General features: G+C 45.9%; 2 protein-coding genes across 2 annotated transcripts; one reads left to right on the forward strand and one right to left on the reverse strand.

Annotated features, from left to right (window-relative positions):
- Window positions 1–20,062: 20,062 nt before the first annotated feature.
- Window positions 20,063–21,893, forward strand: sstr1a (somatostatin receptor 1a). The gene has a single exon (XM_080202842.1). The coding sequence runs from the start codon at window positions 20,780–20,782 to the stop codon at window positions 21,884–21,886; it is 1,107 nt and encodes a 368-aa protein (XP_080058968.1). The 5' UTR covers window positions 20,063–20,779; the 3' UTR covers window positions 21,887–21,893.
- A 2,169-nt stretch (window positions 21,894–24,062) lies between these two features.
- Window positions 24,063–25,462, reverse strand: LOC145352668 (complement component C1q receptor-like). The gene has a single exon (XM_080202841.1). It carries the CDS (start codon window positions 25,402–25,404, stop codon window positions 24,073–24,075), a length of 1,332 nt encoding a protein of 443 aa, XP_080058967.1. The 5' UTR covers window positions 25,405–25,462; the 3' UTR covers window positions 24,063–24,072.
- Between the last annotated feature and the right edge of the window lie 662 nt (window positions 25,463–26,124).

Here is a 26,124-nt window from a genome sequence, read left to right on the forward strand (position 1 = left end):
AAAAGTCATCACAATCAACAGGGCATAGCAGTCAGCAGGCTGCCTCCACCTCAACAGAAGGTGTCAGCATTGCTCCAAGGTGTAGGATAAAAAATATACATAAATAAATGTTGATGGCAAATAGGTGGCCGGAGCAAATCAGCTATCTGTTCAGGTTTGCTGCATCCTATGATGCTGCAACGGTCACAAGGATTTAGTTACACTTTATTCTCAATCAGATTGCAATGATATGATTCTCCTGATACACCACTTACTGTATCACACCATCAGTAGTGCCTCACTGAGTGTTTTGACATGACTTGTTTCAGCCGTTGCAATGTGCAGCCTAAGCACAATATCAGGCGACCCAGCCTGAATACCCTCCAGGAATGCTGTCAGGTCACTGCTAGTCCTGCTGGTGTCCTGATGTGAGGTGTGAGGGAGATGCAAAGAGGCCTCAAGGGGAGTTAAGCAGGCTTAGTGGGTAAACGGGAACAAAAGCCTGAGGCTGTGCTCCGAGGAATAGCAAATCAATGTCTTTCCTAAATGCTGAGATCATGACAAGTGTGGACGGCCAAATTGACTTGGCCAACCTTGTTCAAAAGTAACCGAGAACTAACATGCAGGTGCAACGATCAAGTAAGGAGGCAACTGACAAATTGCAAGAGAGATAGAGTGTAAGGTTCAAGAAGTCTAGCAGTCTTGCTGAGATCTCACCTGGAGCACCATGTGTCCTGTTTGTCTCAATACCTAGGGAAGGATTCACCTTGTGCAAAGGGATTGCAACCAAGCTTGACCAGACTTAGTCCAGGGACTTGGAGATCATCCCATGAGATGAGATTACTGCAGCTCCCAACCAGCCTGATTCCAGAATGGCAGGACTGACAAATGAAGAGAGATTGGATTGACAGGACTTGTACTCACTGGAATTTAGAAGAACGAGAGGGGATCTCATAGAAACATACAAAATCCTGATGGGACTGGACAGGCTGAATGCGGGAAGAATGTTTCCAGTGTTAGAGAATTCCAGAACTAGGAGTCACAATCTAAGAATAAGGGGTAAGCCATTTAGGACTGAGATGAGGAAGAACTTCTTCACTCAAAGTGTTATGAACCTGTGGAATTCTCTACCATAGAAAGTTGTTGGGGCCAGTTTGTTAAATAGGTTCAAGAGGGAGCTGGATGTGGCCCTTGTCGCTAAAGGGATTGAGGGGAATGGAGAGAAAGTGGGAATGGGATTCTGAAAGTGCATGATCAGCCATTATCATATTGAATGGTGGTGCAGGCTTGAAGAGCTGAATGGCCTACACCTGCATCTATTTTCTAAGTTTCTATGTTTAACTTGCTGGGATCTTGATGTGATGGGACTCATAAATCAGGGAGCAAACCATGTAGGCTTCACTACTGAGAGGAGCACACAATTGAGCATGGTTCCAATCCAGTTGCCTTATGATTATTAGAGTGTCCCTTCGGTTGGCCAGTTGTGCTGACTTTGAACTCCACACGGCTAAAAGGGACCTCCTCCCAATTGAAAGGATCAACATTGAAAGCGTTTTTCAGGATACCTTTTAAAAATGGAGTGCTGCACATTTCAATTTCACTCCACCACTTTCAACCCTCCCTTGCCGCATACATAACTATTCCTTTCCCTCTCCCCTCTGTTACCCTTGAAACTTTCCCAGTACCTTTGAACCTATACCAATCACCCTCCACATATCTTCTCTCCTCTCTGAAATACACCCATAAGCACCCTGACCCTAACCCTTCCCATTATCCAACCTGTTTTATCTGTTTCCTTAACCACCATTCCCCTACCCCCATAAAACCATCAGCTACCCACCTATGGAAATAGGGTGGAGCTGCCACCCTATTGTATTCCAATCCACTCCTTTCCCCATGACTATTCCTTCCATTGCCCAGGACTCTCAGTTCAACCCCCAGAACTCTAAGGTAGATAGCACCAAACCCACCAGTAGGACCATCTCTACGCCACAATCCCTATCCAGAAACTGCCTCCCTCCATACAGCCACAAGGTTCCCAGACCCATCAAATCATGCTCTTCCCTCAGTTCCATGCCCTGCACCTTTGCAGTCACTTGATGCTGCCCTCCCCGCCTTGGACAGTCAGACTCCCTTCCATGGATGCTCTCCCATCCTACCCAACTGACCCATGCACCTTTCCCCACGGCTCCTATTCCAATTTTCCCTGTTGACCTTGCATTCCCCGTTCAAGATCTTTAACCCTTGCCCAGTCAACTCTACCTTTCCTCCTTTGGTTACCCTCCATGAACCTTGGACAGCCAACACATAAGCTCAATCATGGGCTGAACATTCCTGAATGAGGACAAGGTAGAGGCTCCCCACTCCAAAGTCTACATGCTTCAGAACCTCTTATGTGCGGTCAGGTTTCAGAAGGCTTATTTTTCTTGCTCATTATTGGTAAGATTTGATTGGATTTGATTTGATTTATTATTGTCACATGTGTTAACATACAGTGAAAAGTATTGTTTCTTGCATACTATACAGACAAAACATACCATTCATAGAGAAGGAAACACCTTAGTGTCACAGTCATAGCTAGGATGAACAGATTGTGACCATTAACATAATACCAGCTGGCTGGGCTTTCAATAAGCATGCATGAGGTGCTAATAAATGCAAAAGAACTTCCTGACCATCAAGGTTGGGAAGAATGAGGTGCCTAAAGTGTTATTCTATCTTTACATCAAATGTTTAACCCACCATCGGGAATCAGATTTTTGGCCTTTGACCTTTCTTCCTACTCCAGGCAAGCTCGGGAGATTCAGTCCTTGTCTGTAGGTATCAATTTTCAGTTCCACTCACTTCAATCTCTCCAGACTGTATACCTTCAGTTCAGTCACAGAGGCAGTAATCCAGAATTTCTGAATGCAGACTGTGTCCCGGCCGCCCACAACAAGGAAAACATCCAGACTATGACAAACAAATCCTCACATGCTGCCAAAAACTTTGGCCTCCAAATCAGTGTCTCCAAGACTGAGTTTATGTTGCAGCCAGCGCCAGGCACACATGAGGTTGGACCAGATATGACAGCACCTGTCTTAAGGCGATAGAAAAAATTCTCATCCTTGGTAGACTTTTCTCTGGCGAATCCTCTTTTGGAAAAGATATCTGTGCACACATTAAAAAGCAAGTTCTGTCAGCAGCCATCGCTATGATCGGGCCTGGAAGCAACACGGCATTAGAGTTTGACTAAAAATCGCTCTTTGCTATGGTCATAATTCTGGGCCTGATAAAGGCACCACATCAAAGCTCTGGAACATTTCCACCAAAGGTCCTGAGGTGCACCCTGAAAATTTGATGGCAGGACAAAATCACAAACACGGGGGCCCTCCATCGGCTGAAGTCAACAACATGGAGAACATCCCCCAGAAAATGCACCTTAAAGGGCAAGTCATGTCTCCCACATGGATGGCGACAGAATCTCCAAGCAGATCTTCTTTAGGAAACTATCTCAAGGCAAATGACATCAAAGTCGTCAGTGAAACAATATAAGGGCACCCTTAAAAAGCCTTACAAACCTTTGCATTGCAGACCACCTCTCTTAGCCTGCATGGAGACAAGCACTGAAATTTAGTTCAGCGTGTTTCAAGAATCGTGTCTGACATATTCAGAGAAAGATCAGAAGTGGTGCAGCAGTGATAGTTCGCCCGAGCATCAACAAGGACAACGTACTTGTTCTGTAGGCTCCAAACCACTCCTACATCTCAATCATGAGAAGATCCATAGAAAATGACAGAATCACTAACAAATAGCACACATACTCAAACAACAAGAAATCTACCAAGGCAGTTCACGCTGTCTATTAGGCTAGAGTTTGCTTCTATAATGATGCACAAATACCCAAGTCATTGACGCAGCAAATTCTTTTCATCATATTGTCCAAACTAAACTCCTGAGAACATTACTCTTTTTTCAGACATTACTGTCTTTTCAGACGTTGTAAACCTTCCTTCTTAATGACCTTATTCAAGGCATTTCTTTTGATCATGATAATGCAGCATGTTTACAATATTTCAACAGAGCTTGATCGTGATTTTTGTGATATTGAATCATCATTCACTGCTGTGGTTATATCTTTTGCTGCTAAAATTAAAGAGAAACTAAAGCTTTAGATAATCATTACAATGCATACTTTAGGAATCCAAAATAGTATTTTACAGATTTTATTTTCAGTAGTGTTTTACAGTGCATTTGTCATTTAGGATTAGGGTAAATTTACAATGAATACTTGTGGGAACAAATAATATTAGATTTAGAATATTATACTTTGCACAGAAGCAGGAAATAAATCAAAAAGCAAAGTACTGGAGATGCTGGACATCTGAAATAAAGACAGAAAATGCTAGAAGCACACAGCCAGTCTAAATGCATCTATCAAAGGAGGAAGGTAAACATTTGAGGTTAATGACCCTTTGTCAGAAACTTACCATATTCAGAATACTAAGTATTTTGAACAGTGTGCTGTGCTAACCCATACAAGTTGCAGTTTTCATATTTCAACCTGAACTGAACATGAAAAAGAAGCTGCTGATTTTTCTGAATATAATTTTCAATGTGTACATATATACGTACATACATATATATACACACATATATATACATATACACACACACATATATATATATATACACACACATATATATATATATGTGTGTGTGTATAGACACCAATTAGGAGCAGGAGGAGACTACTCGGCCCCTCAAACCTGTTCTGCCATTCAATAAGATCCTGGCTTATCTGATTGTAACTTTGACCCTACATTTCTGCTTAGCCCTGATAACCTTTCACCCCCTTGTTAATCAAGAATCTATCCAACTCTGCCCTAAAAACATTCAAAAACTCTGTCTTTTGAGGAACAGAGTTCCAGAGACTCATAAAGAGAAAATGTTTCTCCTCATCTCAGTCTTATACGACTGATCCCTTACTTTTAAGCAGTGATCCCTACTTTTAGACCTGTACCATTGGGACGGTCTACACTTGACATGCTGGAGCTGACGTTCTAGTGAGCCACATAATGAGGGCATGAGAAAGAGTTTTAAACTGAATAGTAGAGGGCAAGGGATCAAATTTGGTAAGATGTGGTAAATCAATGAGTGCAGATAAGGCAAATGAGTAAGGTACTGATGGGACAGGAAGGGACAGAGAGTACAAATTAAAGATTAAATCAGCAGGTAAGGAACTGGCCAATGAGTTAGTTTTCATTTTCCACAATTCCTTACATTCGGGGAAGGTTTCAAAAATAGCAAACACAACACTTTTATTCAAAAATAGGGAGACAGTAAGCAGGAATGACAGCCTGTTAACTGAACATCTGTCATGAAAAAATGTTAGAAGCTATGATTAAAGTTGCCATAGCAGGCACTTGGAAAAATTCAAGACAATCGGGCAAAGTCAACATGGTTTTGTGTAAGGGATATCTATATGCTTTAATGAACAGGAGAATGCTTTAGACAATGTAAGTGGTGCTTGAATTTATTGGGCTTAAATTTTAGGGTAGAATCGTAGAAACCCTACAGTGCAGAGGGAGGCCATTCAGCCCATTGAGTCTGCACTGTCCCATATTTCTTATCAGATTCAGGTCCGTAAACACACTAATCCCCTAACCTACACAGCTTGGGACTCTAAGGAGCAATTTAGCATGGCCAATCCAACTATCATGCACATCTTTGGACAGTGGGAAGAAACCAGAATATCCAGAAGAAACCAACACAGACATAGGGAGAATGTGCAAAATCCACACAGTGACCTGAGGCCAGAATTGAACCTGGGTCCCTGGCACTGAAGCAGCAGTGCCAACCACTGTGCCACATTGTCGCCCATGTGTGGCTCTGTGTTACTGAGAGCAACACAACACATGAAATCAAGTATAGAGACTTGACCTTGCAGCATTTTGCAATGTCAGTTTTTATTAAAAATCAATCTTGCGACTTAAGCCTAATTCAACCTGAAATGCCCACGCATGTGCCAAAGGAATGCTGCACCGTTGGAGGTATAGTCTTTTGGATGAGATGTTAAAATGAGTTCCTGTCTATTCTACTCTCTCAGCCATGTAGAGAAGGTTTCATGGCACGGTTTCAATGTAGAGCAGGAGGGGATTCTCCCCGTTGTCCTCTTCAATATATTCCCCTCAACAAAAACAACTCAAAATGGGGTTGTCTGTTCATCACCATCTGCTTCTCATAGGACCTTGCTGCATGCAAATTGGCGACTGTGTCTCCTAAATTACAACTACTTTATATCATTCTTTTTCTGTCAGGCACTTTGGGGTGGAATGATGTCAGGAAAGGTGCTATGTAAATGCAGTGCTTTTTCTCCTTTCACAGAAAGATCAATGTATGGTCCATGTCACCAGCTAGTATCCATGGCAATGAAATCTCTGGATGCTGCTTGAAACGTGTAGCATTGTGAAGAATTTGTGATTGTTAGTGGAATATTGTAATAGAACGGAGAAGTAATTTCTGTTTTGCACAGTCTTATCACATCAAGTAAACAAAAGAAGTAAATACATTTACTTCCCAAAGCTTTGCTATCAAATTTAATTTGCCAACATTAGTGCCCGTGGAAATACTTAGGGATTGACTGCAGTTGGTGAATCAGCTCTGATCTTTAGTCCTCATTCCAACCTTTTTTGTACAAAATCTATTATTTTTTTGTTGCAGAATAAAGAATAATCCACTCTCGCGTTCACAATTCAGTTATGCAATTAGAGGCTGTTCCAGAAGTACTTATCAAAATTCTGTCAGAAGTTATCCTTCAAGCTTGCTATTGTAGAGTCCCTACAGTGCAGAAGTGGCTATTAGGTCAATCAAGTCTGCACCGATTCTTTGACAGAGCATCTCATCCAGGCCCACCCCACCATCCTCCTCCTCCTTCCCCATCACCCCACCCCCACCCCAGCAACCCCCCCCCGGCTCCCCAATGCATCCCTTTAACCTACACATCTTTGGGAACTGAGAGACAAATTAGCATGGCCAATCCTCTGCACTTGCAAACTTTGGGCTATGGGAGGAAACTGGAGCACCTGGGGGGAACCCACACGGACACGTGGAGAATGTGCAAACTACACAGACAGTTACCTGAGGCCAGAATTGTGAGGAAGCAGTGCTAACCACTGTTCCACCATGCCAGCCAAATCTTCTCTGTTACTTCTCCCTCCCTATTACTTTCTCACTACAGCAATTCACACAGGTGCAGGGATATAAAACTCCACATTTGACAGGCATTTCAGAATCACCAGGATGGAACACTAATTGGATTCTTTATCTTCACTGTGAAATGCAATAATATTTTGCCAATGGAACACTGTTTAATGGCTTGTATAATATCTTATTTCTGTCATGTCTTTATTGACTAGTGGGTGAACTAATACCTTATTTAGAAGATTGATTCTGAAACTATTGAACTTATTTAGAAGATTGATTCAGGACTAGAGGGCACAGCCTCAAGATAAGAGGGGGTGCAGTTTAGATCAGAGTTGAGGAGGAACTTCTTCACTCAAAGTGTGGTGAATCTCTGGAATTCTCTGCCCGTTGAAGTGGTGGAGGCTACCTCGCTAAATATATTTAAGTCACGGGTAGATAGGTTTCTGATAGACAAGGGGATTAAGGGTCATGGGGAGAAAGCGGAGAAGTGGAACTGAGCCACGACAGATAAGCCATGATCTTATTAAATGGCGGGGCAAGCTCGAAGGGCTAGATGGCCTACTCCTGCTCCTATTTCTTATGTTCTTATGTTTTTAAACCTCCTTCAGCCATTTTGAAATGCACTAATTTTTACATGAAAATTTGCTTTCCATAATATTATACAATATCACCTCAGGAGTATATCCATTTGGATTATTATTACGTCCATCACTGCAGATGGGCAAAGATAATGTTTTCACTTGTTTGTCCGTAAACAATTCACCTCAAAAACTAATGGATGGATTTTAACAAAACTCTTGGGTGTGGCTCAAGGATGAATTGGTTAGTTTTTGACAAAGATGCAGATCCAGATTTGGATCTTGGAATGTTTTAAGGGATCTGTGACTACTGAGAGATAGAGTGAATTGATTTTTTGAAGAGTGTTGTGAGTCGTTTTATTTGGAATGCTGCTGACTATTTCAGAATCTTGCAGATTGCCTCAGCTGCTATGGTGCAATTTCTCATGGCTGTCAAAATGTAAGCAGAGTTTTCAGAACAGGTTATTGGATGTGGATTGGCCTGAAGTGAGATGGAAGCCCTTGAAAAAATTATTTCTTTTTTCAGCTTTGCGGTTACAGAGTATCAACCAGGCCAGGAAAAGTCTCAAGTAAGAACCACATAATTGTAATACCATTGAGTTAACAGAGTGTAGTGAAGTCCATTCTTCACTCACATTTCATTGCATCCATTAAAATATTGAGTCACACACATTAATATAAAGACTGCCAGATAATTTGTCTTCAATTTTGACACTGGTATGTGATTTCAGGAAGAAAAGATGCAGCACAGAGAAATATTTCCTCAGGCTGATTTTTCGGTAAAGTTGTTTATGTGTTTCGTATAACATTCACATGAAATATTAGACCATGTGCTGGAGACTTGAAGGTACAAATGCCAAATTGTGGCCGAGTGGCTTCCTCCTGCTTCTATATTCTATGTTTCTAAGAGGTGCTGTTCCCACGGTTTGCAGAAAATGCTGAAGATTCTCAGCAGGTCTAACAGCATTCATGGAGAGAGAATAAGGATCATCCTGACTCGAAATGTTGGCTCTATTCTCTCCCCACAGATGCTGTCAGACCTGCTGCAATTCTCCAGCACTTCTTCTTTGTTTCAGATTCCAGCATCTGCAGCATTTTGCTTTCATTTTTTCTTACAGTTTGCATTGGGCTTTCCAGCAGTCTAAGAACAGAAATGCAAGCATGAGAGCAAGATGCTGAGTTGAAATGGCAAGCGTCAGAAATGTCGGGGTCATGCTTGTGGACTGAGTGAATGTGTTCCATCATGTGATCACCCAATCAAAGTGCAGAGGAGGCTGCATTGTGACTAGTGAATACAGTAGACGATGTTGAAAGAAGTCCAAGTAAATTACTGCTTCACCTGAAAGGAGTGTTTGGGGCTCTGGATAATGAGGAGGGAGGAGGCAAAGGGGCAGGTGTTACACCTTCTGCAAGTTCAAGGGAAGGTGCCACCAGCAAACATGTACAGTTTACTAAAGATTATTACTTGAATGTGGAGCAGGAGTCCAGCACATGCAGTGCAGCAATGCCTGACTGTTGCTGGCTCCCTTCATCCCTCCCCTGTTCACTCATCCTTCCCAGTGTTGTCATCCCCTTTGCTCCTTTCACTGCTCCCCTCCAGCCCTGAACATACCTGAAGGCTGGTGATGCAGCCACCCAAAATTTAAAGCCTCTCCAAGTTGCTTTGGGTTCCATATATATATATGAGGCTTGCGGCCCAATATTGGGAGGCTCTCAGGCCTAAACAAAGTTTCTAGGCTTGTGTATTTAATAATAATTGAGGAGGAAAATGAAGTAAAATACCTGAGATGTTTCTAAAGTGGAGGTTTCCCCATGAGTACTAGAAATAAATGTCATATTTCAACTTATTTAATGTCGGATGCAAGTTTCTGAAAACTTGGATTGGATGAATGTGTACTCAATCCAGCTTTCACTGGAGAATAGCCTGAGCAAAGTAAAGTCTGAATAGAAACAATTTGTAATTATATGTCCCAAGCAATCCAGGTTGAAGACCATTCAGGTTGTAACTATTTGCTCCTGTTGAATAGTTTTATTGATTTAAAAGTAAGTCAGTGTTAGATCATCAAACTACCATTTATAGAAATTATAATTTATAGAATATTGCTGTAAAGAAAGACATGGGGTGGAATTTTACAAGAATGATTTTAAGTGCCCAGCTAGCATAAAAATGGGAGAGCTCCTGTTCCATTTTTAGACAAGTTTCCACAACCTATCTTATGGACTCAGACACTGAAAAAATGGTCTAGACCATTTCTAGATACTGCAGGCAGTGAGCTGGGCTTAATTCACCAACCAACCTGCAGAGGTATCTATTGCGCATGTGCAGACTCCACATGTATAATAGCAACTGCGGAGGGAGCTATTGTGCATGTGCAGAACTCTGATTCTGCACATGTGCAATTCTAACATCAAGGGTCTGACATACAGACAGACAGCTGTCAGGACCCTGCTGCTGCAGGCAACCTAAACAAACCACCCCCGCCCCCCCCAACCCCCCACAATTGCAGTGCCCAAAGCCAATCATGAGCCCCACACGTAATGGACATCTAACCTCCACCACCATCCTGGTACCCGGACCAATTGCACCCCTTGATCTGATAGTGCTGCAGAGCAACAGTGGGCGTCCCTGCTCTCATCTAATCATAGGCAGAGTGCTCAGAACCTCCTCTCTCCCTGATAGGACTGTCCCTCAGACCCCATCCCCTTAAAGCCCCATGTACTTTTGACCTAGCCCTCTTCAGGCCCTGCCCCTATAAGTCCCCCTCCTGTCCCATAGCCTCCCACCAGGCCCACCCACATAGGCACTGCTTCTTGACTCCACCCCCATAGACCCATCCCCTGCCTCCATTGTTTCCACTTCCTGGCACTGGCTGGTACACACTGCCCAGTGAGCATTACCAAGATGCCAGGCTGGCAGTGCCAAAATGCCAGGGTGACACTGCCAGGTGGCACTGCCCAAGGAGTACCCACCTTGTCTTGGCATCCCCCGGCAGTTTCAATGGCCTCCGGTTGCACTAGCGAGGCCAACATGACTATTCCCTGTTCATGGGGTGCAGGTGTTTTCCTCGCTGGAGAGACCCTCTGCCCAGAGCAAGCCAGTAAAATTTCAGCCATGTTGTTAAAACCTTTCATCTTGCACAACTGGACAAATGCAAGGATTTCAATTTATATTACAGGAGAAAGGATGCTGATTCATTGGCAAGTTGACTTTGATTGGCCAAGGGGTTGCCATAGAGAAAATAACACGGAATTTATAGACTTCTCTAGCTCCCGGGTAATTGAATAAAAAGTCAAGGCTTAGACATAATCCTTTTGTTTGTGGAGAATACGTCCTGCCTATGAATGCATGTTGCTTCTGGCAAGCAAAAAGAAGCCACATTATGAGCTCAACTCATTAACTTAAATTGGATGTTAGTATAGCTATTGGTGCATTCAGGATTGTTCAACAAGTACTGCACAATCACAGCACTACATCTCACAGTGCCAAGTACCTATGTTCAATTCCAGCTTCAGGTGACTGTGTGGAGTCTGCAGTCTTCCTGTGTTTACGTAGGTTCCCTCTGAGTGCTCTGATTTCCTCCCAGTCTAAAGGTGCATAGGTTAGATGCATTAGCCATGCCACGGTGGCACAGTCATTAGCACTGCTGCCTCACAGCATCAAGGACCCGTGTTAAATTCCCGTCTTGGATCACTGTCTGTACAGAGTCTGCACATTCTCCCCAGGTGAGAGTTTTTCTAAGTGTCCAGCTAGTCTGAAAATGGGAGAGTTCCAGATCCATTTCTTGAGCGAATTTTCATACCCAATCTTATTGCACTCTCTCTGAAAAGATGAGCAAGTCAGTTTCTAGCCAGAGAGGCTGTTGACGGGATTTAATTCACCAGACAGCCTGTAGAGGGGGGAATTGCACATGTGCTTGAAGGAGGGGCACGCGACAAAGGACTGCAGCGACAGCAAATGTTGCAACCTGTGTGGGGAGGCTGGCCACGTCTACAGAGCCTGCCCCAAGCGAAAGGCCACTTACGCCCAGATCACCGGAGGCGGAGTGAAGAAGGCAAGCGTCCGTGCCACCTCAGAGGGACAGACGACCGGTCCAGAAGCAGGCCCGGAAAAGGCTTCGGAAGGACGAGTGGACCCCCCAGTGCAGCAGGAGGACGCATCGTCAGCACCACCAGCAGAGAGCGCCGAAGCCATGGAACAGGAGAGCTCGGAGCTCGAAAGCCCCTGGCTGAACGTCAAATCCAGGAGAAAGATACGGAAAAGGAAATCCGTGGCAGCGAGACCCCTCAACGGTGACGAGAGAAAAGCTGCCAGACGACGACAGAACCTCAAGAGGCTCTTTTCAAAAGCGACGAAGAATCCACAGGTGACGGGGAGAACCGACGCCATCGCAGCAGCAGCAGACCATCCAGACGATGGAGGCAACACTGCGGCCGCGGCGATCCTGACTCCGCAGAGCAGGAACAAGGACGCTGACACCGTCCGGTACGAAGACCGGCCAGCAACCCCGACGCAAGCCGACGGCCACATGACTCCGACGATGTCACCCAGTCGCCGACGAGGATCTGAGGCAGGTTTGGACGGATACATCAGCCCTGCCGCCCTGCAGAACTTCGTCAGCACCACAGGAATGCGGAACCGGGTGCATGCTGACTGACGGACATGTAAGAACTGCCAAATCTTTTTGTACTTTAAAAATGTCTTTTAAGTTTGCCTCGGTAAATGTACGCAGTGTCAAAGACGGGTTGAGATGTGCGTCCACATTATCCTACCTGGCCAACGTCAAAGCCGACCTGCTGTTCCTGCAGGAGTGTGGGATCCCTCACCTCAGCAGCTACAGGCGTTGGTCGAGTGTGTGGTCCCACGGACCGTCCATCTGGTCAGGTGGGAACGACTGCCGTTCCTCGGGCCTCGGCATCCTGCTGCGGGGAGGTGGCTTCACCATTTCCGAAGTTAGGGAGGTAGTGGGGGGACGCCTTCTCATGGCAGACGTCACGTACAAAAACTGCCCTCTCAGGCTGATTAATGTGTATGCCCCTGCCGTCAAAACCGAACGGCTGGCGGTTTTTGAGCAGCTGCCACAGCTGCTCACCACCTCCAGGCCGGTCATTCTGGGTGGGGATTTCAATTGTATCCTAGACAAGGCCGACCGATCCAGCAGGGCTGAAAACAAACTGGACGCTACGTCCAGAGCCCTGCTGGAGACGGTCAAAGATGCCAAGCTGCTCGACGTCTTCAGCAACCCAGCAGACGGAGGGCAGCGCAGGTACACGTGGTCGCGGCCCGACGGGTCGGTCCGCTCCAGGATCGACTTTATGTTTGTGTCCCGCGCGCTCACGGTCAGGCCCACCGACGTCAGGCCGGTGTTCTTTTCTGACCACTGCCTCCTGCTGGCCGACTGTCAGCTGGAGGCAAACCAGAAAGTGGGCAGGGGGTCCTGGAAGCTGAATGTAGAACTGTTGACCCCAGAGAACCTCGAGGAACTCAGGAGGGATTACCACGGTTGGAGGACCGTCAAACCCTTCTTTGAGTCTCCATCGCTCTGGTGGGAAACCATCAAAGGCAACATCAAAAGGTTCTTCATTCGCAAAGGGGTTCAGAAGGCCAGGGAGAGATGGGGGGACATGTCCCGACTCCAGAAAAGCATGCAGGAACTGCTCCAACTGCAGTCGATGGGGGTCGATGTCAGGGAGGAGCTCCAGGAGGTGAAGAGCCAGCAAGCCTCGCTCTTTGCCTCGGAGGCCGCCAAGGTCATCTTCCGGTCCAGGGTCCGCTCCGTGGAGCAGGATGAAAAGTGCTCGCGTTTCTTCTTCCAGAAGGTACACAGAGAAACCTCTGTGATCAGCAGCCTGAAGGAAGAGGACGGCTCAGTAAGGTCATCGCAGTCTGACATTCTGAGGATCTGCAAATCCTTCTATGCCGGACTGTATGACCTGAAACCGACAGACAGCACGGCCTCCCAGTCTTTCCTGTCGTCTATCACGCAGGTCTTAGACGACGGTGAGCGGGACAGCCTGGACAGACCGGTATCTCTGGAAGAGCTGACCAAGGCCGTCGAGTCCTTGCAGAAGGGTAAAACTCCCGGAAGCGACGGCTTACCGGCTGAGTTTTACTCGGCGTTGTGGGACTTGACGGGCCCGGACCTCCTGGAAGTATACGAGAGTATGCTTCTGGAGGGCAGGATGTCAGAATCCATGAGGAAAGGCATCATTACCCTCATCTACAAGCAGAAGGGGGAGAGGGAAGAAATTCGGAATTGGCGACCCATTTCACTATTGAACGTGGATTACAAAATTCTGGCCAAGGTCATCGCCAACCGGGTCAAGTCTGCTCTGGGGTCAGTAATCCATCCTGATCAAACCTGTGCTGTACCCGGCAGGAAGATCTCTGACAGCCTGGCGCTACTGAGGGATACGATCGCCTACGTGCAGGACAGGCAGGTGGATACGTGCCTCATCAGCCTCGACCAGGAGAAGGCGTTTGACAGAATATCGCACAGCTACATGATGGATGTGCTCTCCAAAATGGGTTTTGGGGAGGGAATCCGCAATTGGATCCAGCTGCTCTACACAGACATCAGTAGCGCAGTCTCAGTCAACGGGTGGGAAACAGATAGCTTCCAAATCAGGTCTGGAGTCAGACAGGGCTGCCCTCTCTCCTCCGTCCTTTTTGTGTGTTGCATTGAACCCTTTGCCGAGGCCCTCAGAAGCGACCCAGGGATCAAAGGGGTGACAATCCCAGGCAGCGGAGGCACGCAGGTCAAAGCCTCCCTGTACATGGATGACGTGGCTGTCTTCTGCTTGGACCCCTCGTCTGTCCGCAGGCTCCTCCAGGTCTGCGAGCAGTTCGAGCTGGCCTCGGGAGCCAAAGTCAACCAGGGAAAGAGCGAGGCCATGCTCTTTGGGAACTGGGCCGACAAATCCTTTGTCCCCTTCACCGTCAGGGCAGAGTACCTGAAGGTGCTGGGGATATGGTTCGGAGCGGCAGGGGCATGCATCAAAAACTGGGAGGAGCGCATCGCGAAAGCCAGGCAGAAACTGGGCTTGTGGGAGCAACGCTCGCTCTCCATAACAGGGAAAAACCTGGTGATCCGGTGCGAGGTGCTGTCCGTGTTGTTGTACGTGGCGCAGGTGTGGCCTATCCCCAAATCCTGCGCTGCAGCAGTGACACAGGCCATCTTCAAGTTTATCTGGAGATCAAAGATGGATCGCGTCCGGAGGGAGGCGATGCACAAATCTCCAGAGAACGGAGGGAAAAACGTTCCCAACGCCGCCCTCATCCTGATGGCCACCTTTGTGTGCGGCTGCATCAAGCTGTGCGTAGATCCTCGGTACACCAACAGCAAGTGCCACTACTTTTTGAGGTTCTACCTGTCCCGAGTGTTGCGAAGGATGGGTCTGGCCACACTGCCGCGGAACGCTCCGAGTAGTTGGACCGTACCGCAGCACCTGTCCTTCGTGGAGAAATTTTTCCGCAAACACACCTTTGACCACAAGGCGATTAAGCAGTGGTCAGTGCGTAACGTCCTTGGGGCCCTGAGAGAAAAGGAGACGGCGGATCCTGTCGGATGGTTCCCTGAGCAGACTGTCAGTGTCATCTGGCAGAACGCCTCATCACCAGAACTGACAAACAAGCACCAAGATCTGGCTTGACTGGTGGTGAGAAGGGCACTCCCCGTCAGATCCTTTATGCACGCTCGAGGTCTCAACATCACCGCACGCTGCCCTCGAAGCGGCTGCGGGGCTGACGAGACGGTCGCACACCTCCTTCTGGAATGTGCCTTTGCAAAGAAGGTCTGGAGCGAGATGCAGTGGTATTTGTTGAGGTTCGTCCCGAGCAGCTCGGTGACGCAGGACTCTGTGCTCTACGGGCTGTTTCCGGGAACGCACACCGAGACAAATATTAACTGCTGCCGGAAGGTCATCAACTCGGTGAAGGACGCACTTTGGTCCGCCCGAAACTTGCTGATCTTCCAGCTGAAAGAACTGTCCTCGACCGAGTGTTGCAGACTGGCACATTCCAAGGTCCAGGACTACGTGCTGAGGGACGGGCTGAAGCTTGGGGCAGCCGCCGCAAAGGCACAGTGGGGAAAGGCCACACTGTAAGGCCTTTTAACGGAGGCAGACCGAGGGCCCAGGAACTGCAGAATACCCTCGACCTGCGTAACTGTGTGCCAATCTGAGCACTAACGGCACACAGAAATCTATTGAGGCATGTATATATTTTTAAGAACTGAAATGTAATTCTTGTAATTAGTACAAATATGTAAATATTTGAGACATGCATATAGTTTTTTTTTAAGTATTGAAATGTAGACACTGTAATTTGGACAGATCTGCAAACATGTTTTGATTTCGCATTGTTTTGCTACTCAAAGCCCTGTACACTGTAATAGATTACTTGAGATTTTTATGAATAAAGTATATTTTTGGAAAAAAAATGTGTACACCTCCGGTGCTTCCCTGTATATTATCCGCAGCAGGGGCCTGATGAACAGGGGAGGTAATGTCTCACTAACTTGATTTTTTCAAGAAAGTAACAAAGGTGGTTCATGACGGTTACACAGTGGATGTTATCCACATGGATTCAGTAAGACCTTTGACAAGGTCCCTCATGGCAGACTGGTACAGAAGGTGAAGTTGCATGAGATCAGAGGTGACTGGCAAGATGTATACAGAACTGGCTCGGTCATAGAAGATAGAAGTAGCAGTGGACGGGTGTGTTTCTGAATGGAGGGTTGTGACTAGTGGCATTCCTCAGGGATCAGTGCTGGGATCTTTGCTTTTTGTAATATATATATAAATGATTTGGAGGAAAATGTAACTGGTTTAATTAGTAAGTTTGCGGATGACACAAATGTTGGTGGAATTGTAAATAGTGATGAGGACCATCGGAGGATATAGTTCAGTTGGATACTTAGGCTGAGAGATGACAGATGGCGTTTAATCTGGACAAATGTGAGCTAATGCATTTTAGAAGGTCTAATACAGGTGGGGAATATACAGTAAATGGCAGAACCCTTAAGAATATTGATCGGCAGAGAGATCTGAATGTACAGTTACATAGGTCACTGAAAGTGGTAACACAGGTAAAGAACTTGTCAAGAAGGCATAAGGCATGCTTACCTTCATTGGCTGGGGCATTGAGTTTAAAAATTGGCAAGTCATGTTGCAACTTTATAGAACCTTGGTTGGGCTGCACTTGGAATATGGTGTTTAATTCTGGTTGCTGCCCTACCAGAAGGATGTGGAGGCTTTGGAGAGGGTGCAGAAAAGAGTTACCATTTGACTGATATGGAGAGCATTAGCTATGAGGAGAGATTGGAGAAACATGGTTTGTTCTCACTGGAATGACGGAGGTTGAGGGGTGACGTAATAGATTATGAGAGGCATGGACAGAGTGGAAACTCAGAAGCTTCTTCCCAGATGAAAGAGTCAGTTACGAGGGGGCTAAGTTTAAGGTGGAGGGGCAAGGTTTAAAGAAGATGTACGTGGCAGGTGTTTTTCACAGAGGGTCATGGGTGCCTCGAACTGGCTGCCGGGGGAGTTATTTGAAGCAGATACAATAGTGACTTTTAAGGGGCATGAATAGAATGAGAATAGAGGGAAATGGTCCTCCAGAAGGACAGGGAGTTTTAGTTCAGATGGGCAGCATGGTCGGCGCAGGCTTGGAGGGCCGAAGGACCTGTACCAGTACTGTAATTTTCTTTGTTCTTTGTCTTTGTTCTTTGACAAGGAGAGAGAGCTGACAGGCCCCTGCTGTTGCAGGTAGCCTCAACTAGCTTCCCGCCACCCACGCAATTGCGGGAGTTGCGGTCTGAGATGCAGCCCCCACCACCCAGACCAATCAGGGCCCCTTCCTCACCCCCTCACCGATTGCAGGCAGAGTGGCAGCAGGCCCCCCTCCAAAGTCCCCAATCCCCATTGGTCCTGCCCCCGGCCCACCTCCATTGGCCCAGCCCCCTGGCCCACCCAATTGGCCCCTGCCCCCATTGACCCCATCCCTGGCACTGCCCAGTGGGCATTGCCCAGGTGCTTGGGTGGCACTGCCAGTCTGGCACTACCCAAGGGGCACCCGTGCCTTGCACTTGACCTCCCTGAGGGACCTCAATGGCCTCCAGTTCCACTGGCAAGGCCAACAAGACTACCCAGGTATTTTCCTTGCCAGAGAGAATATCTCCCAGTGAAGCTATAAAGGCAAGTGAGCCTGGACGATTGTGTTCCTGGCTCACTAAACACACGGAAATCAATATTTATACAAGTTTAAATAAATTGATCAGCCTCTCACCCATTTCCGGCGACAGGCTGACCATGCCGCAAATCCGGGTGTGGTAAAATCATGGGAGCCAAGACACCTGGTGTGATCCTGATTTCTTGGCTCTCACACAATTTTACTGCCTCACTCCGCCCATCGATGGGTGGGGCAAGCTGGTAAAATTCCACCCTCGTTGTGCGTGGATTTCCGCCAGTGCTCTGGTTTCCTCCCATAGTCCGAAAGATATGCAGGTTAGGTGTATTGGCCGTGCTAAATTCTCCCTCAGTGTACCCAAACAGGCGCCGGAGTGCAGCAATAGGGGATTTCCACAGTAACTTCATTGTACTTTTAATGTAAACCCACTTGTTATACTAATAAATAAATTTAAATGCATGGGATTATAGGGATGGGGATGGGGGTTTGGGCCTGGATCAGATGCTCTTTCAGAGAGGCAGTGCAGATACAATGGGCTGAATGGCCTCCTTCTGCACTGTAATGATCCTATGGATTCTATGAAACACCAGACATTTTATTTTGGGTTTTGCAAGTGCGGGTTGGCTGAGAATGGTCTGTACTCAAGCTGCTACAATCAAAGAAACATGTTTATTAATTTGACCAGCCAACTACTGGGACATACAGCCTACATACTGACATCACATCAGCATTGAGTTTTATCACCGATATACCTTAACTGTATGGTCGGCAAAGAAGTATTTTTGGGGTGATGACAGTAGTCCTTGGTGTCAGTGGAAAATACCACTGGCAGTGTCATTGCATGGTAGCAACATGAGGTGTTTTGCTGAACTCGTGCAAATGTTTGAGATTTTTTTAACTTTCCAGGGTGATTTGAGGCAGACTGCCACTTTCCAGATCCAAAAGTGGTGTTCTTTGGCTGATTTGTGAATATGCACTCTACCCAGTGATCTGATCAGGGTAGCTGTTATTCTGCAGGATAACTTTGATCTGCTCTACTGCTGGTCAAGCTTGCAAGCTGAGCAGAGTGGAAATTTAAGTGGGACATAGTAATGACATTGGCACTAATAATTAGCACTAAGAATCAAAACGTTTATACTAAGATATGTCCATATGCTTTAAATAAAGAGAAAGTTGAAGAGGAAGAATAAAGGTAAGTATGCAATATAGCAAGAAGTATAAACACATTCAATGCACGAATAATGTGGGAATTATAAAAGGCTGACATTGTTTTAGATTTAAGTGGCCATATGCATTTGTTTGACATGTTTTAATTTCCTATTCTAACGCAGGCTGGAATTGCTCTGTTTAGTGAGTTCACGGGTTCACCTGAGATAACAGATTGGCAAATGTCCTGCGAATGAATTGTGTCCGTAATCATCTACCACAATCATTTCTAAGGTTTGATCTTCCGAATACTTCCAACAACCTGAAAAGTCCCATTTTCATAGTTTGAAAGAATCGCAAAACCCCCAGATGTTGCTCAAAAGAAGGTTCTGATGAGGAAAAGTGATAATGGGATAAACTAATATACATGAATACAAGTGAGAAGCCGTGCTGGTAGAAAATAACACATTTTAATCCGCAAAAAGATGCAGAACATTTTGAAGGAAAAGGCAATTCTGGCCAAACAAAGACGCACAGTTTAATTGATGAGTTAAATTATCAGTGGACTGACAAAGCGTTTGTAACAGCACAGCAAATACAGAGAGAATACAATCAATAGAGACATTACAAACAGACTGATGCCTTTGAACAGGAGGTTAAATTAGCCACAATGTAACCCGAAGAAGCGCGTTTACTGTATTGACAAAATGAAACCCACAATAGACAGGCGTAGCTGCCGCAATTTGATTTGAGACGGACTCCCGCCGAGATCCCTGCTCCCAGTATCATTTTCAGCAGGAAGATGATAAAATGACTGCAATTGCCTTCGTTCAGCAGGCCTGTTAGCACTGAGGGGGTGCGGTAACAGGGGGCAAGGTTAGCACTAGGAAACCAGAACTTGTACTGAAAGAATCTGTGCATTCATGTCCCTGTTGACACTGGGGGGTGGCGGGGGGGAGGGGGGGGGCGGGGTGGAGGAGACTACAAGACGGAGAACCGTATTCAGTAATAGCCGCCTCGAGGCATACGAGACATTGAAAAATAATTTTTTATAGTGTGTTAAAAATGACTCATTCTAATAGTGCGTTTCATTTCCTTTAATTGTGTCTGCAGATTTCTGTCAGACTGCCACACTTGGATTAAACTTTTACACGGTGTACAGATTTTTCATGCACAATGCTTCGTTGCCATGTATTCTGTATACACGTGATTCTGAATTTGCACCAATACCTGAGGGAGTCGGAAAGATGTCCTTGGTGATTGAGAATCTGTTCTGAGCTGCTCATTCTGAAAGGTGTGCAGTACATCTATTTCAGAGGGCTCACATTCTCAGCTGCCTGGATGCAGGGTGTGTGTAGCTCTGAGAGATGGGCTGTGTTTTATTCACACACACACATCAGTGATCCAGGCGGCTGTCTGCTGGAGATCCGCAATCTGAGTCGCCACTTTAACCGCTGACGTTTGGCTGCTAATCATTCGGGGTTTTAAAAAGACAGCACTTAATGCCTCTGCAGCTTGTGTGTTCCGTGAGAGAGAGAAGCCGGCGATGGAGAGATTGCTGCCTCCTCACTTCCCCCCTATTCAGTCAGCAGTTGATGCCCTGAGTGAAAATGTGCTGGAGGAAAGAGGCAAACTCCGGGACAGGCAGCTGGCATTGGCAACGAGCTGCCAGCAAGGGGTGATCTGAGACGGCAATACTCAGAAGATGTTGCCCAATGACTCTGCCAAGCACCTGGCCATTCTGGATAGTGCCATGGACACTTCCAATGTTACCCGGAACGGAACTTCAATCGGCACCCAGTGCAGTGCCATCCTCATCTCCTTCATCTATTCAGTGGTGTGCTTCGTCGGATTGTGTGGCAACTCTTTAGTCATTTATGTGATCCTAAGATACGCCAAAATGAAGACAGCCACTAACATCTATATCCTGAACCTGGCCATCGCCGATGAGCTGCTGATGTTAAGCGTACCCTTTCTGGTGACCTCCACCTTGCTGGGCCATTGGCCTTTCGGTTCTTTGCTCTGTCGCCTTGTACTCAGTGTGGATGCCATCAACATGTTCACCAGCATCTACTGCCTGACCGTCCTCAGCGTGGACAGATACATCGCTGTAGTGCATCCCATCAAAGCTGCCAGTTACAGAAGACCCACCATTGCTAAGATGGTCAACCTAGCGGTGTGGCTCATGTCCATCATGGTTATCCTACCCATCATTATTTTTGCAGACACGGCCACTAACTCGGATGGCTCGGTTGCCTGCAATATGCAGATGCCGAAACCCACGAAAAAGTGGCTGGCGGGCTTCGTGGTCTACGCGTTTCTAATGGGCTTTCTCATTCCTGTGGCTGCCATCTGCCTGTGTTACATCCTCATCATTGTGAAGATGAGAGTGGTGGCTCTGAAAGCAGGCTGGCAGCAACGCAAGAAGTCGGAGAGAAAGATCACCCTGATGGTCATGATGGTGGTGACGGTGTTTGTGATGTGCTGGATGCCATTCTACATCGTTCAGCTGGTCAATGTCTTTGTGGGCCAACAAGATGCGACCGTCAGCCAGCTGGCCGTCATCCTGGGATATGCCAACAGCTGTGCCAACCCCATCCTGTACGGCTTCCTCTCGGACAACTTTAAGAGATCTTTCCAGAGAATCTTGTGCCTACGGTGGATGGACAATGTTGCAGAGGAGCCCATAGATTACTATGCCACGGCTCTCAAAAGCAGGGCTTACAGCGTTGAAGACTTCCAGCAGGACCCGCTGGAGTCCAATAGTGTGTATCGCAACGGTACTTGTACATCTAGGACCACTACCCTGTGAGTTAGTACACAGCAGCTGGACATGGGGCAATGTCAGAGAAGATCACTGTGTCCTTCTCTATTAGGACAGATTTCTGCCGGCTATTTCTCATTTTGCTCCTTTCTTCTGTTGCCTTTGGTTGTGGGAATGTTAGCATTTGCACATGAATGTTTATTAAGGCCCGATTCTTGCTGTTTGAACTTTGGTTTTGAACCTTGGTTTTAACGGGTTTTCTTCTCAGTTGAAGGTAAAATGTTGCCGCGCCCGAAGCGTCATTTAAATGTTTATATGTGGACTTCAAGGCCTTTTTTTAAAAAAATCCACGTATTAGGACATTTAAAACTATTTCGAGTTTCCGTAGTTTCATATCGAGGGCGGGTGGCAATTTTAAAAAGTGACCGGATGGTGAAAGTCAGTGAATTTTCTCCACATATACTGAGAAAGGGCAGAATATAATTCTGAACTTTGCTTCAGATTGGAAATGAAGGATTGTTATTACAACTCTCCCTGAAATAGATCCCCATTTAGAGACAATCAAAACGCTTCTTTCAATGAGTACTGATTGAGAGAAAAATCCCTAGTCTCAGCATGAATTTCACAAGGAATTAATGGTAGCATTATTGAAGGGTGATTTATTCACTGTTCTACATTTAATAAAATAAGAAGTGATTAATAAGTTAAAACTTCAGTCCGCCAGTGCAGTCTGTGCCCTGTTACTTTTCACTTGAAAATATCTTTTTTAAGTTGTTGTGTTAACAATTGCCGTGACGAGGGGGATATTTTCCAAATGTCAGATGCAAATCTGTACAAATGCCACGCAAGGACGCAGCGGAACTAGAAACAACTCTTCTAAGTTCAGCATTAAGAGCTCGTGTGCATTTGGATCTGAATCCAGGCGTTTCTATTTATAGTAATTATATATCACTGTATTACTCCACAGCGAACCCTAGTTGGCCAGGAAGACAAAACGGGCGAGACACGTTTTAAAATGTTACGTTCGCGTTGTCGGGGCTGTTGATTCATTCCAACCTGCACAGAGTTGGCGGAAGAGGCAATCCTGTTTTATTATTTGGACTCAAATCAGTAGATATTCCCAGCCTCATCTCTTCTAACAGTGAAGACGGCAGCACTACTGTCGGCCTTGTAACGTTGCATTTGTTGTTTCGCACACCCATTGACACCCTTCGCTCAGTTTAGCTGCCTACATTTTACAGGGAATCTATCAATACATTTCATCCCAGCTTACCTTGGTGGCACGGGCTACGGTTATTGAATCAAATCAAAGCTGCAAGTCCCAGCTGATGTCTACACTGGGTTTTATTCACACATTGATGTATATTGACTGCCAGGAAAAGGGGAAACACACGATGTGAACAGATGAATTCAATATGTTTGCTTTGTAAATGATTACAATGTGTTGAGAATGTTGTCCATCGCCATATCATCTCTGCTGTTTCTATTGTTCAGTGTGGCAGTTCATGTCGGGACTTTCACAGACCCGTGTCCTTATTTGAACCAAGTATTACTTAACAGTCCAACACATTAAAGAGCAAGTCTGTGTTAAGCGTGCTTAGCATTTTTAAGGTTGAAATGAAAGATATTTTAAGCAAAGCCATGGTACATTTCTCGGTGCATTTGCTCTCGGATGAAGCGGCAGTGTTTTAATGGCATCCCTCCAAACTTGTGTATCCGGGAAACGACATTTACTCATCCGATCAATGTCAATACAACCATCCACTTGATATGGTTGAAGTAAGACTAACTACACTTCCTATTGGATTGTTTGCGTTGTTGTCATATTTGCAAAGTTAATGACTATTTGACCACATGCCTTCTGCAACATGTTTTCTTGTACAGATTGCTAGCATATCACATAGTCACAAAGTAAGTCGCAGCAACAAACGGTCAAGCAGGGACAAAATTCCCATTTCCCCCTGAACAGTAAGATAATTAAATATACAATTGAGAATAATAAAATCTCTCAGCGTTGCACCTGATCGGAGTGCCCAACATGATCCCTATTTCCCTTGCTGGCCAAACATCGAGTATTTGTTGTTAGGAAGTCCACTCTTCCTGATCTATAACCAGAAAGGTCAGTGTTTATCGCCATTATATTTTCCCATTAGAAATCTCCATTGAAGTGAATACACACTGATGTGGGCACTTGGGGTAACGCAGTTATACAGCGGGCGCCTCCCAGTGGTTCCTCAATGTGCTGCAGACGGGCTAATTTCACCATTATCCACGGGGGTGTTAACATCGCCTTCACTCGCTGAAGGAGTTTCAACGTAATGATTCTCATTTGGAGCATTTCCTCTTTCCTCCGGGATTTTCTCGTTCACTTGCAGAAGAGAATCTGTGTTTGTAGGCACCACGCGACTGGGCACTGTTTCCTGAGAGCTTGTTTTGCCCCTTCCTCTGAAAATTATCACCGCAATTGCAATGAGCAACATCAGAACCAAGACTCCTATGGCCACCTGATACACCAGGAAGGGCGCGTTTGAATGAGCTTCCCGCTTTCCTTGTCCTGGAGTCCGGAACCCTGGAGAAAATGTAACAGTTGCATTTTCAGTGGGTGGAAGGGAGTGTGTTGTTGGAGCTTTGGTGGCTGCGGTAGGTACAAGGAAAGGGGTGGTGTTGGCAGCTAGACTCTGGGTGTCTTTGAGACGGGTCCTGGAGAACGCATTGAAGTCACTTTCCGAAGCTCCCCCAGGAATGCATGTATTCTGCCGATAGTCCACTAAAAACCCTTTATCACAATAACAGAAGAAGCCCTGGGGGGTTTCAAAGCAGCCGTTTTGACAAGGGCCATCACTGGTCTGATTCCAGCACTTGTTGCAGAGAGATTCAAGCTTTTCAGAAGACCACACGATTCGCCCATTCTGAAGCTCACATCTCAGAGCAATAGAGTTGCCATTGGTGCAGCTAATGATAGCTAGTGAACCTCGGGGTATTCCAGGGAAGGGCTGACTTTCACTCTGGAGGGCTTTCTGATAAACCACCTTTCCAATATTAGTATTTAAAGCTTCACACATTTCGTACTTGCAGATGAAACCATGATACTCTTTGACACACTGGGAAGTTACCCAATAAAATTTGACTTGCTTACTGAAGTTCACCTGAAGTTGCACACACCTCTCATGTGTACAGGTCTGTGAAGGTTCTCGAATCCAGGGACTATAAGTGGATTGGTCAGTCCCACTGACCCAGGAGAATCCGCGTAAAGGTCTATCAGAGATGTAACATTGCTTGGCCTTTCTGCGGAGTCCTATCCATAGGTGGTAAGGCTGTGTCCTGCCTTTCACCGTCTTTGCTAGGAGCTGCTTAACGTTCTCTGCTTCGGCCTCGCTTTCCATAGTGGTCAGTATTCCTTTCCTCTCCTCGCATTGCTTCTTTGCATGTTCAAAGGAAACTTTATTCCAGTGCAAACTATAACAGTTGCCAGCATTGCAAAATTCTTGTGTTGATGAGTGGGCCTGAGCCCCGAACATTTGCCAATCATTTTGTAAGCAGAGGAAGATGAACACTAAACGGAGCATCGTAAGCTCTTACTGCAGTCTTCTCACGCCGAGAGGCTCTGAAGTAAGTTAGCTTTGTCTAAACTCCTACTTCCCGACTAGAGAAGAACAAGCTCAAATACGCCCCAGCAACAGGGGAAGTCTGATAACTATATTTATGGCTTGTGTATCCTGTGTCGTGTTGGTAGGAAGTAGGAAAGCTACACTTTGAAGAGACAGTATACTTCAGCAGAAAGTGTTTACTAACATGAAAAGGGGGGGTTGTCCAATCTGGGATATTGCAGAGTTTCAGGACACATTGTTTAAACAGGCTTACAACATAATGGGACTTTATTGTTTAAAAGGACAAAAGATTGTATCTCCGAAAAGCACAAATAGATTCAAAGAGGACAGAATTTATAGAGTTACGTATATGGCTAGGAGAATGATTAAGTCACATCAAGGTCAGGTATAAATAAGAATCTGGATCATTGGCAATTTCTTTCTATACATTTACGGGATGTGGGCGTTGCTAGGCCAGCGTTTATTGCTCATCACTAATCCAGGCAAGTAGGGAGTGTTCCATCACACTCCTGGCTCCTGCCTTGTAGATAGTGGACAGGCTTTGGAGAGTCAGGAGTTATTGGTCACAGTATTTATATGGCTGGTCCATTTACTAACAAAGAATCGATATAAGTAGATATGTTTAAAGAAAATATATAACTATGGTATAAATCTCTTAGTTAAACAAACATGACATTA

This window comes from Carcharhinus amblyrhynchos, chromosome 14 (assembly GCF_965287045.1).
Source record: "Carcharhinus amblyrhynchos chromosome 14, sCarAmb.v2.hapA, whole genome shotgun sequence".
NCBI lineage: Eukaryota > Metazoa > Chordata > Chondrichthyes > Carcharhiniformes > Carcharhinidae > Carcharhinus > Carcharhinus amblyrhynchos.

What these genes read in the sequence shown, in the direction of transcription:
- sstr1a (XM_080202842.1), top strand. Translation starts at nt 20,780, where the DNA reads ATGTTGCCCAATGACTCTGCCAAGCACCTGGCCATTCTGGATAGTGCC.
- LOC145352668 (XM_080202841.1), bottom strand. Translation starts at nt 25,404, where the DNA reads ATGCTCCGTTTAGTGTTCATCTTCCTCTGCTTACAAAATGATTGGCAA.